The 11,657-nt window shown below is 47.3% G+C and overlaps 1 protein-coding gene across 1 annotated transcript; it reads left to right on the top strand.

Annotated features, from left to right (window-relative positions):
• The first annotated feature begins 18 nt into the window (after positions 1 to 18).
• Plagl2 (PLAG1 like zinc finger 2) lies at positions 19 to 10,481 on the top strand. The gene is made up of 3 exons (XM_078051590.1): positions 19 to 177; positions 5,565 to 5,941; positions 8,427 to 10,481. Exons 2-3 carry the CDS (start codon positions 5,682 to 5,684, stop codon positions 9,655 to 9,657), a joined length of 1,491 nt encoding a protein of 496 aa, XP_077907716.1. The 5' UTR covers positions 19 to 177; positions 5,565 to 5,681; the 3' UTR covers positions 9,658 to 10,481.
• Positions 10,482 to 11,657: the final 1,176 nt, after the last annotated feature.

Raw genomic sequence — 11,657 nt, 5'->3', positions numbered from 1 at the left:
CGCCGGCGGGCGGGACCATAGAGAGCCCGCGGCACCGCCCCTCCACGGCCCGAGCGCCCGCTCGCGCGGCTCCCACAATGCACCGCACAATGGCCGGACCGCCGCCACTACCGGGGCCTGAGCGGGCCTGGCGGAGCCCGAGCGCGGCCCGGCCCGCAGCGCGGGGCTCCGAGCGCGGTGAGTGCGGCGAGGGCTCCAGGGGACAGCGGGGAGCGGGGTGGGAGGTCGTCTCGCTGCGCCCGCACGCCGGCACCCGGGGCGGCGGCGCCCCTCATTTTGGGCCCCTTAGCGCGGTCGTCCACACCCCCGACTGGGGGCCCCTTCTGCGCCAGCCCGGCCCGAGATAGGCCCCAGGATGCCGAAAACTTTCCCCGGACCTCATGCCTATGCCTGGGGGACCCGAAGAAGCCCCGCCGGCCCCCTTCCTTCTTAGAGCTAGAGGCTCAGCCCTGAGGGTCCTCCTGTCCCGACCCCCAGGCTCCCTGGAGACCCAGATAACGCGCTGCCGACCTTACCAAGGACCCCGGTCTGGGGGACGCAGATAAGCTGCACCTGCTCCCTCCCTCAGACACGCCTACCCCGACCCACATAACCCCCTCTTTCCTGCTCCAAACAGTCCGCTTTTTATCCTCTGTTTCATTTGCGAGGTTTACATAACCCCCTTTGAGGCTTCCATCAAATACCTGGGTCTGGAGAACCCAAATAAGCTCTACCTGTAGTAACCTTCCTAGTGACCGTTCTCACGAACTTTAGACATTTTCCATCGGGGGTACCCATTTTGAGATTCTCTTGAAATTCAGAGAATTTAGAACATCTTCAACTCCCAGAGCCCTCCTCCAACCCTTAGAATCCCCATCTCTCTCTGTTTTGGGGGGTCCCTTGGAAACGCACATAACTCGCTCTCATGATTCTTTCCCATGTTTGACCTTCCTTCCCATCCCTGAGATCCTGAATTTCTGTTTCCTCCCCATGTGTCCACTCCCATCTCCCAGTCTTGGGGAATTTAACATTTCCCACCTTACATGGGGTGGTCTAGAAACTAGTCTGGGTGGGCAGGCTTTTTCCTGCAAAACCAGCCCCATGCTGTGGCCCAGTTTGGTGGCCTCCTGTAAGGTGGAAGATAAGGGCCAACAGTGTGGGGGAGTTGGTGCTTTTCACTTGTAAGTGTAGCCTGTCTCCTGCCTTGTGTGTTTTTCCACCTGTGAGCTTGGGACTGTGATAGTTTGGCCTTGGGTTTCTAATCCTCCCCTAGTGCTCAAGGTGAGGCCACAAGATTGGGGGGGTGGGGTGTCTCATGGAGTTTCCTCACGGTAAAAACGAGGCTTTAGTGAGTTGCAGCCATTTGCTCAAGGCCTCCCCAGGAGTGGGAGGCTGCAGGAATCTGAGGAAGTAGGGAATCAAAGGAACTCCAAAGAGGGCCCATCTACACTGACAGAAGAACTAGCAGCACAAGAGTAAATCCAACCTCCTGTTAATCCTGTTTGATGTTTCTTGGAATGATGCAAGTCACTGAGACTCTCCAGCCTCCCTGTAATTTAATTCTCCCACCACTCTGAAGTGTTGTATGTGTGAGTTGGAGTGAGCACGACAGCTATTCCCATTTCCCTTTGCTTCTCACTGTTTTCCAGCCAACCAGTATGCTTTTTGGGTATCCCAAGTCAGGACCTATTCTATATATAATTTCCTAGTTGCTATTTTGACTTTTGCTTTAAGGAAAGATTCAGTCCACCCCAAGGAACGTTCCTGGGTGTGTTCCTCCTCGGCAGGTGTTGAATTGAGTTCTTCAGATCCCCAAGTAGCTCTTGGGCAGGAGGGATAAAAGCTATTTTAGGGTAGTCACTGAAGTGGAGCTGTTAATCCTCTGTGGGTCTCTTTAGTTAAGAACTCTCAGAGATTAACCCTTTCCTTGCAGGGACAGGGAACTAGCTCAACAGGATTTTGGGGGGCAGTTGGGAGAATTGGAGTGTGGTAATAGAAAGTGGGAACATGTAATTTAATACAAAGACAGAGGTAATAGCTCTCTTTCATTGGGTACTTATAGCAGACCAAACTAATGCTGAGCTCTTTGCATACCTGCCTAAAATAATCCTTACAACAAGCCTGTGAAGTAAGTATTTTTAGCTTACAGATGAGGAAACTGGCTAATAATGGAGAAAGAATGCAGTTTCTATAGAGGTGATGTAACACCATAAAAACTATAGTTTCATCATAGGGCAGCAGGCATCATGGCATATAGCAGAGGACAGACAGGAGCAGTATGTCTCCGATTCAGCTTTCAGAGGCCAATCACAGTTTTGAGCAAACATTCCTATTTGGGGTATGGAGACTTAATAATAGAAGAGGGTACAATAAAAGCATAAAAAAGTGGCTATCCAGGCAAGAGAAAAGTCTGGCCCAGGAGATGTGCTAGAGGAAGGTGAAGGAACTGGTTAGAATGGATGTGCTGAGGGTTAGTTGTGAGGGAAAAGCGGAAGGTTAGTTGTCAGGAAGGGAAGGAAACTCACTCTTAGGCTTGAGAAAATACTAAAGGGAAAAAAAGAAATACTAGTCAGGTGCGGTGCAGAAAAGAGGCAGATGCAACTTGGACCTCAGAGAGGACATTGCATGTATTCAGCATGTTTCATGTCACTTCTAAGAGAATTATTTCACTTAATCCTCTAGGAGAATTTTATAAGTAAGGAGAATAATCTCTATTTTAGAAATTAAGGAAAGTGTTTCAGAGAAATAAAGTAATTTGCCTATGACTTCACAACCAGTTAAGTGGCAGCTCTTCTGATAGCAAGTCCAAGGTTCTTTCCATACTACCTCCCCCTTCAGATCAGATGCCAGAAAGGATCCTAGGCTGAAAATATACTGAGTTATACCAGTCTGGGAGGGATTGTGTTTGTTTTATGGGAACAGGTTCTGTCAGCTTTCTGTAGTTGTTACAGTTAGAGCGTGAGACCAGAAGAGCAGCTTTGAAAGAGAAGCAGAATTCTTTTACAGTTTCGTGGAGGAAGGAGAAGTCTGAAGGAACAGGCCTGATTATGTGAAACAAATCCAGGAATCTTCTGGATCACAGGAGTTTTCAAACAAAGGACAGAGAACTAGATTCTCAAAGGGTTCCTAGGTAATACTAGCAATTTTGATTATCCAACAGCTTGTTGGTGACATAGGTAAGGTCTTTACTGTGCCATTTTGCGTGCGTGTGCACATTGGGAATTAAACCCAGGGGTACTTAACCACTGAGCTACATTCCCAGCCCTTTTTTTATTTTTCATTTTGAGACAAGGTCTCACAAAGTTGCCTAGGTTCTCAGTTGCCGAGAATGACCTCAAACTTGGGGTCCTCTTCCTGCCTCAAGCCTCCTGGGTCACCGGGATTACAGGGCTGCACCACCATTCCCAGTTCACTGTGCCTTTAAAAAGGCCTATAGGGGACTAGGATCTGGGTGGTGACTCTTTTCTTTTAACCTCATTAAGTGCAGATCAAGGCAAGCACATGGTTCCCGCCTTCTTCCTTGGTTCTATCAGTACAACCTCATGAGCTCTTCTGAGCCATTACCAGCCTCTTTCCTAGAAGCCCATTACTCACTCTTTCAGTAGCTGCATGCTAAACTGCTATGTCTTGTTTGTGCATGTTTTAGAGAATAGATGAGGTGGACGTGTGGGAGGTGGGGCTGTACCGTTCTCTTTCTGAGTTCGTACGGAATTTCCAGGGTTTGGCTCCCCTCTCATATCAGCCATTGTAGTGTGCTTGCTTTCCTCTGGCTGCCATTCCCAACTTTTCAGAGGCTGAAGTGCATGATTTCAGATATGAAGGGAGAACAGAATTTGACTTTGAAGGTAGGGGAAATTCCCTCCAAACAAGACACGCACACTCAAGCTCACCGTCTTCCCAGTTCCAAGGTGCATAGTAAGCACTGGTATTATAAACAGGTAATTCCACCCTTGCGAAGGAGGAGGGGACTTAGACAATGAAAGGCAGAGAACAGAGGCCTTTGAGGTTTTTAGTGAAGCAGGCAAGTATGCCATAATGACTTGAAGGCTCAAGTGGGTCTAGTTTTTAATGCTGCCTACCCCCTCCCAGCACATGATTCACATAAAACATGGCCACCTGTGTGCAGATCTGTCTAGGCACATCTCCACTCTTGATGGGGAAATGTTTATCGCATTACATTGCAACGTTTTTTCAACAAGAGGGAATGGTTCCTGAACAGGATGTAGCTCATGTTAATGATGAGCAAAGCTCTCTGGGGCATGAACCCGCTGATACTATCATCTCGTTCATGGCCAGTCTGTTGGATGAATGGTCACTGTAAGCAGCAGGTGCTAATGAGCTGAGCAAGCATTCTGTAGCCCACAGCTAGTTTGTACAGTTGGAGCCCTCCCCAGATTCTTGTGGACAGTCCCCAGATACCCCCTTTGCTCTCTTCACATGGAAAAGCCTTATGACCACATTTGACATGATCTCTTCAAAGGGAATCTCCCTGTTGTAACAGGGTGCGTTGCAGTTGGTAATATGTGGTGTGCTAATGAGTGTGAATGTAGGTCTGTTGTCCGCCTTTTGAGTGTCAGTATGGAAACTCCCATCCCTTTCTTCTGAGGTGGTGTCAGGAAAGGAGATGTTTCACCACTGTTCCTGCCCTCCTCCCTTCCTGGTACCACTTCTGCCAACAATAGAATGGGTCAGATTTCAAGTTGACATTCCTTTTCCAGATATTAGGTGTATGGCGATACCTAGACCCATCAAGAGAGATGATAGGAGCCCTCAGAATCAGAGTTGGGTGGAGAAATCTAAATTCTAATGCAAGTGTGTTACTTGCTGCTAATGGAGAAGTGCATGTATGCCCTGAGAGTCTGTAATAGGGGCTACCCAGCACCTTGGGATGTTGGACAGGCTTTGCCACAGAGGTATGAACTGAACCTGGAGGCCAAAAGAACCAGAGAGGTGGTAGAGGTCAGGATGGGACTGGTATTGGTTCTGCTATTGCCTCCTCAAACAGAACTTCCTGGTGTCAGTGTGCCACTAAGAAGCACATCTGGCACAGGGCTGGCTCTTGGGGTGTAAATTTCCTAAGTAAAAGCTTCTTCCTTCTCTGTTGCCTTTTGGACACTTTATTGCTCCCTAGCACCTCTGTGAAGGGAATTGCAGAAAGTAGTGGATAAGGGGGGAGGGTAAACAGGAGGAGGAGGAAGAATTGCTGTCTCTGGGTTCAGTAGAAAGGATGTAAAAGTGAAGTCAAAGAGAAAGTTTAGAGTTTTAGAGCTTTTAGTTACTTCTGTCTTCCTGTTTCTTATTAGCTTAGATAGGACCAGTTATAATATTTACCACTAAGCACTTACAGTGCCTCACCTTCTGCTGAGTGTTTTATATTTATGATCTCATTATTCCTCAAAACACTGAAAATTTTGGTGATGGTTATGCCCATTTTATAATTGAGGAAACAGCCCAGGAAGGTAAGTAATTGAAAATCACACGGCTTCTAAGTGGAAGGGCTGGGATTAGAATGGGATCTGTCTTCCTCCAGAGCCCATATTCTCATGGTATTGGGCTTCCTAACACCAGGTGTTCTTATATTTCAGGTGAAGAGATTGTTTTCTGAAGGCTGCGGTGTTGAAGGCTGTGACAAAGCGGAGAGCCTGTGTGGAGCTGATGGGGAGGCTTTCTGAATAACATGGCCCTATGCCATTAGCCTTGCCATGACCACATTTTTCACCAGCGTCCCTCCCTGGATTCAAGATGCAAAGCAGGAGGAGGAAGTGGGCTGGAAACTAGTTCCCAGGCCTCGGGGCCGGGAGGCAGAGAATCAAGTGAAGTGCCAATGTGAAATCTCGGGGACACCCTTCTCAAATGGGGAGAAGCTGAGGCCTCACAGCCTCCCCCATCCAGAGCAGAGACCATATAGCTGTCCACAGCTGCACTGTGGCAAGGCTTTTGCTTCCAAATACAAGCTGTATAGGTAAGTCACATTCCCATACCTCTTCCTGCCAGAGGTTCCCAGAAGTCAGAGCTAGAGAGATGCCACCAAGCGTGGGGCTTTATCTGCGATAGAAGAGTGGAAATTAATTTGTCCAAAGTATACTCTGAACTCTTAACAGTTTGAAGTCACTCATTAAAAAGTAATGGTCTTTTTGAATAAGTAACTAGATTCTGGTATGTACAGTATCAGTGGGGAACAAACTAGACTGAATATTGTTTTTAATACTACTTTCTCCACTCCTGTTAGGTTAATTATCAGAATCTTAGCCAGAAATTAGAAATCAGTCTTAATACTTTAGAAGAAAAGATTTTCTGGTTCACTCTATACATTTTTTTAAAAAAATATTTTTTTAGTTATAGGTGGACACAGTACCTTTATTTTATTTGTTTATTTTTATGTGGTGCCAGGGATGGAACCCAATGCCTCTCACATGCTAGGAAAGCGCTCTACTACTAAGCCAATTTTAAAGTGGAGGTTCAGAACAAGGATGTAACTTATCCAAGATCATATAGCTTCTTAGTGCTGCTTTTACTGAATCAGCTTGACTCAGATGACTACTTCTCTGTTTCTGTAGAGTCCCTGGTGCCCTCTGGGTCAGCTGCTTTTCCTGAAACTTATAAGCCCAAGAAACCCTACTTAAAGTGAAATGGAATGTGAAAGCCTTTGTTAGGGCCTATATGGCAGAGCAGCCGTGATGGGGAGGGGCCTGGTGAAAAACGATTTTCACTTTACCCCTGCCTTTCTATCAGAGGAACCATGAATTTGCACATCAGATGAGATGGCTCAGCCTGATGCACAGTGGTCTAACCATTCATTCACTATTATTTTGATCCCCTGCTATATATAGTATTCATTGCTTAGGGACAGAATAGTGAATAAGATAGATGGGGATACAGGCCCTTCTTGATTTTACTTTCTTTAAATTGGAGGTAGATGGTAAACAAGTGAATATATCAACAAAGGACCATAAAAAGCCTCAGTTCCTCATCTGGAAAACAGTTGATAGGAAGGAACTAAAATAGGCAACAGGGTAGTGTGGAAGCCAGAATTGTCCTCAGGGCATTCTTTGGTTCTCAGGCATGTTTTGATTCTCTGTGTATTTCTGTATCTTAGGGGGATTCCAGTTAGGGCCATCCTCTTAGTCTTTCTTAGAGGTGGTCTGGGTGCCTGGGAGGCTGCAGAAGTCCTGGTCCAGGAGGCAGGATCCCTGACATAATTCTCTTGTGATTTTATGTGAGTTACTAAATATCTTTGGGGCTTAGTTTCCCCATCTGCAAAATGAAGAAAATAGATTGGATCACTCAGCACCTCCCTGTCTTGCTCAGTTGATTCTGAACGTACATGGAGCTGTGGATTACAATTCCTGTATTTTGAGCTGCTTTCTAACCAGATGGGAGCAGGTAAACTAAGGGCACACTGAGGTGCCTTACCACTAAAATATTTCTTCTGCATTACTGATTTACTGGTAAGCAGTTCAAATGCTATAAATGGGTATGCAATGAAAGATGAGTTGTATACACACTTGAAGCCAGTGTTCCTCTCCCAAAGGCAGCCAGTGGGATTTGTTTCTTGTGTGTGTGTTTCCTGAAACAGTCAAATATGTATTCCTTCCTTTTTTATTTTCAAAAAGAATCATATTACATGTTCTGAATTGAACTTCCTTTTTTAAATTAGCTCCATATATCTTGGGAACTTGTTCCAGATCAGGAAGTTTAGGTATTTTTCATTTTCCCTTTATTGTGTCCTTTTAAAAAAAAATTTTTTAAGTACTTTTTTTTTTTTTTTTGCACTGCTAGGGATTGCATGCTCTACCACTGAGCTACATCCCCGGTGCACAATTTTTTTGAAGTGAGAATGAGAATACAAATTCTCCGTCTACCCATCTCTGAGTTGTCCAATTCTTTGCCCACAGTCTACCAATGATGTCAAGTTTTTTTTTTTCTTTCTTTTTTTAAAATTTTTTATGTTTTTTATGTGTGAGTATGTGTATGTTGCTGGAGATTGAAACCAGAGCCTTGTGCATGTGAGGCAAGCACTCTGCCGAGTGAGCTATATCCTCAGCCCCCTCAAGTTTCTTATATATCCTTTCAGAAATATTTTCAGCAATGGAAGTAAATGTACATATATTTTCACCTTTTTTCAAACACAGAATACCATTCTCTGCACTTTTGTACTTCTTTTTTTCATTTTATAGATTTAGCATATTTTATGTAACCTGTTCCCTGTTGATAGATTGGATGTTCAGATTCTTTCTGGTTTTGTTTGCTACTACAATCAATGCTGTGAAGAATAACAGTAATTTTGCAGGGACATGTATAGATTATAGTTGGTATGGTATTCCATTGCATGGCTTTACCATAGTTTTTATATGTAGTTTCCTGTTAGTAGACACATTGGTTGTCCAGTCAGCCCTTGTGATCCCCCTCTTTCTGCTTTCTCTCCTGTCCTTCATCCTTACCCCCAGGCACATGGCCACCCACTCAGCCCAGAAACCCCATCAGTGCATGTACTGTGATAAGATGTTTCATCGTAAGGACCATCTGCGGAACCACTTGCAGACCCACGACCCCAATAAAGAGGCCCTTCACTGTTCTGAGTGTGGTAAGAATTATAATACAAAGCTGGGCTACCGTCGCCACCTGGCCATGCATGCTGCCAGCAGTGGTGACCTCAGCTGCAAGGTGTGCCTGCAGACCTTTGAGAGTACTCAGGCACTGCTAGAGCACCTGAAGGCACACTCACGTCGGGTAGCAGGTGGTGCCAAGGAGAAGAAGCACCCCTGTGACCACTGTGACCGGCGGTTTTATACTCGTAAGGATGTTCGGCGGCACCTAGTGGTGCACACAGGCCGAAAGGACTTCCTGTGCCAGTACTGTGCCCAGAGGTTTGGCCGTAAGGACCACCTGACCCGTCATGTTAAGAAGAGCCACTCACAGGAGCTGCTCAAGATCAAGACAGAGCCCGTGGACATGTTAGGCCTACTCAGCTGCAGCTCCACAGTCAGTGTGAAGGAAGAACTGAGCCCTGTGCTGTGCATGGCCTCTCGGGACGTGATGGGGGCCAAGGCCTTCCCTGGCATGTTGCCCATGGGCATGTATGGTGCCCACATCCCTACCATGCCCAGCGCGGGCGTACCACACTCCCTGGTGCACAACACGCTGCCCATGGGTATGAGCTACCCTCTGGAATCCTCACCTATCTCTTCCCCTGCTCAGCTCCCTCCAAAATACCAGCTTGGATCTACCTCATACTTGCCCGACAAATTGCCCAAAGTGGAGGTGGATAGTTTTCTGGCGGAGCTTCCTGGAAGCCTCTCTCTCTCATCCGCCGAACCCCAGCCCGCCTCACCTCAGCCGGCGGCAGCTGCGGCCCTCCTAGATGAAGCACTGCTCACCAAGAGCCCCGCCAACCTCTCTGAGGCCCTCTGCGCTGCTAATGTGGACTTCTCTCACCTACTGGGCTTTCTTCCACTCAACCTGCCCCCATGTAACCCGCCTGGGACCACAGGAGGCCTAGTCATGGGCTACTCCCAGGCTGAGGCACAGCCCCTGCTCACCACTTTGCAAGCTCAACCTCAAGATTCTCCAGGAACTGGGGGACCACTGAACTTTGGGCCTCTGCACTCCTTGCCTCCTGTCTTCACCTCTGGCCTGAGTACCACCACCCTGCCTCGATTCCACCAAGCATTCCAATAGCCCCCAAGGAGGCCCTTGGCTCAGTCTCTGGCTCTGTCAGGGAGCCTCAGTACCCACCTTGTCTGCAAAGGCAGCTGAGCTTTCAGAGCTGGGTTCAAAAAAGCAAAAATTCCAGTGTCTGTATGGAGCACTTGGTTTGGGGGTTCAGGTTCCAGGATCATTTCCAGAAGGAGCTTTGAGCCCCAGCACCGTGAAAAGATCTCCTACCATAGGACTTTCAGGTATTTTTACTTTTATTTTTATTTTTTTAATCTGAATTGGGAGCCACACTTAGCCCTCTCCCTCTCCAAAGCATCAGAACCACCTCCTCTTTGAAGAGGAAGGCTTCTTGGAGACACAGAGGGCTTTACCTTGGATGACCTCAAGAGAAATAGCTCAAGAGGCCTGCTTCTGGTCCCAGCCTACAGACCCCACAGCAGTTAGTTGGTCAGGCCCTGCTGTGGAAGGTCACTTGGCTCCATCACCTGCTTCCAGCCAGCGGGCAGAAGGCCTCTGTTTTTCCCATCACCCCATCCCCACTGTACCACCAGCTCTGTTTTTAGTCAGTGTTGTCCAGCAACGGTACCGTTTACACACTTGCCTCAGACACACCATTTCACCTCCCTTACCACGCTGTTAGCCTTAGAATGATTGCAGTGAACACTGTTTACACACCATAAATCCATTCCCACCAGTCCATTTCAGTTGGCACCAGCCTGAACCACTTGGTACCTGGTGTTAACTGGAGCCCTGTTTACAAGGCGGAGTCGGGTCTTGCTGACTTCTCTTCACTTGAGGTCACATTTTTCCCCCGTGGGGAAATAAACTGACTTTGGACTGCTTCAGTCTCTGCCATCTTCCATGACTGCGTCTGTTCCTGCCTTCCTCGGCAGTGTCCACAGGAGACAGGCAAGAAGATTGGAGCAGCTTTCTCACAGGTCTACAATTCTGTTTTTCTCCAAATACATCATGACCCCCTCATCCTCCTTTTGAACTGGAGAGGGGAAGAAATGAAAGGCATGCCCACATCCATCACCTCCCCATCCCCTAACCACCACCTGCAACATCATGAGCTGTTGTTTTGTTTTTTGATTTTTTTTTTTTTTTTTTTTTTTGTCTTGGAAGGAGGGACTCTGGGTTCCAGGTTGGTGTGAATTGCAAAGGAGAAGGAATGAGCCCTTTATTTGTTTCCCTCCTGCCTGTCCCTTTTCCAGGAAGTTGTGGAATTGTTGGAAGAAGAGTTTTCAGAATGTTAGGACTGGGCACATAGTTGAGTCCTATCTAATCATTGTTGCCTCTCATACCAAAATTTTTCTTATCCACAGTGTCCCTTCTGTCTCTTCCATTTCGCAGTCCCCATGGACTCATGGCCACTGTGCATAGGCTTCTCTGCTCTCCATCGAGAACTTCCCATGGTTCAGTACCCCTCAGTTTTGCCCGTAGTATCCAACAAGGCTTCTTGAGAGAAGTGATTTAGTTCTTCTGATTTGTGGGGCTCCCTGCAACAGACAGCACAACCCGTTCCCAGAACCCCACCAGACCCCAAACCCTGCTTCATCTCAGTTCTGCATGGGCTCTCCCCATGCGTGGAAGGGAGGCAGCTCAGGGGCCACCATTGTGGGGTCCTCCTTAGACCCTCCTTTCTGACTCAGAAACACACTTCTACCTCTCTACTGTTAACTCCTACAGATGCAGCCAGCCGTTTCTGGGCACTTCTGTCAATGGGTGCCTCATGCTGGCTTCTCCACTAGGGTTTCAGGACAAACTACCTAGGAACTGCCTCACCCTCCTACTCAGCCTCCTGTCCCCCTTCTGTCTAGATTTACTTCAGGAATTGAGTCATCAGGAACTGCCCAGGTCCAGTACCCAGGCTTCTGCTTCAGCCCAGGCCAGTACTCCTTGTTTTAGGTGAAAGCCTTAAAATTTTAGCTCCCTGACCCTTGACTGGAAGCAATGTGGAGTGAATAATAAGCGTGTTTTGATTTAGGCAGGGAAGCTTGGGATACCTTTTAAAAAACAAA

Source organism: Ictidomys tridecemlineatus, chromosome 5, assembly GCF_052094955.1.
Source record: "Ictidomys tridecemlineatus isolate mIctTri1 chromosome 5, mIctTri1.hap1, whole genome shotgun sequence".
Taxonomy (NCBI): Eukaryota; Metazoa; Chordata; class Mammalia; order Rodentia; family Sciuridae; genus Ictidomys; species Ictidomys tridecemlineatus.
Note: the sequence above shows the minus strand (reverse complement) of the source record. Positions and strands in the feature narration are given on the sequence as shown.

Bases quoted from the DNA above. Each gene is read 5' to 3' on its own strand.
- Plagl2 (XM_078051590.1), top strand. From the start codon at position 5,682: ATGACCACATTTTTCACCAGCGTCCCTCCCTGGATTCAAGATGCAAAG. The intron at 5,942-8,426 runs GTAAGTCACATT...CCTTACCCCCAG, and splicing joins TCCAAATACAAGCTGTATAG to GCACATGGCCACCCACTCAG.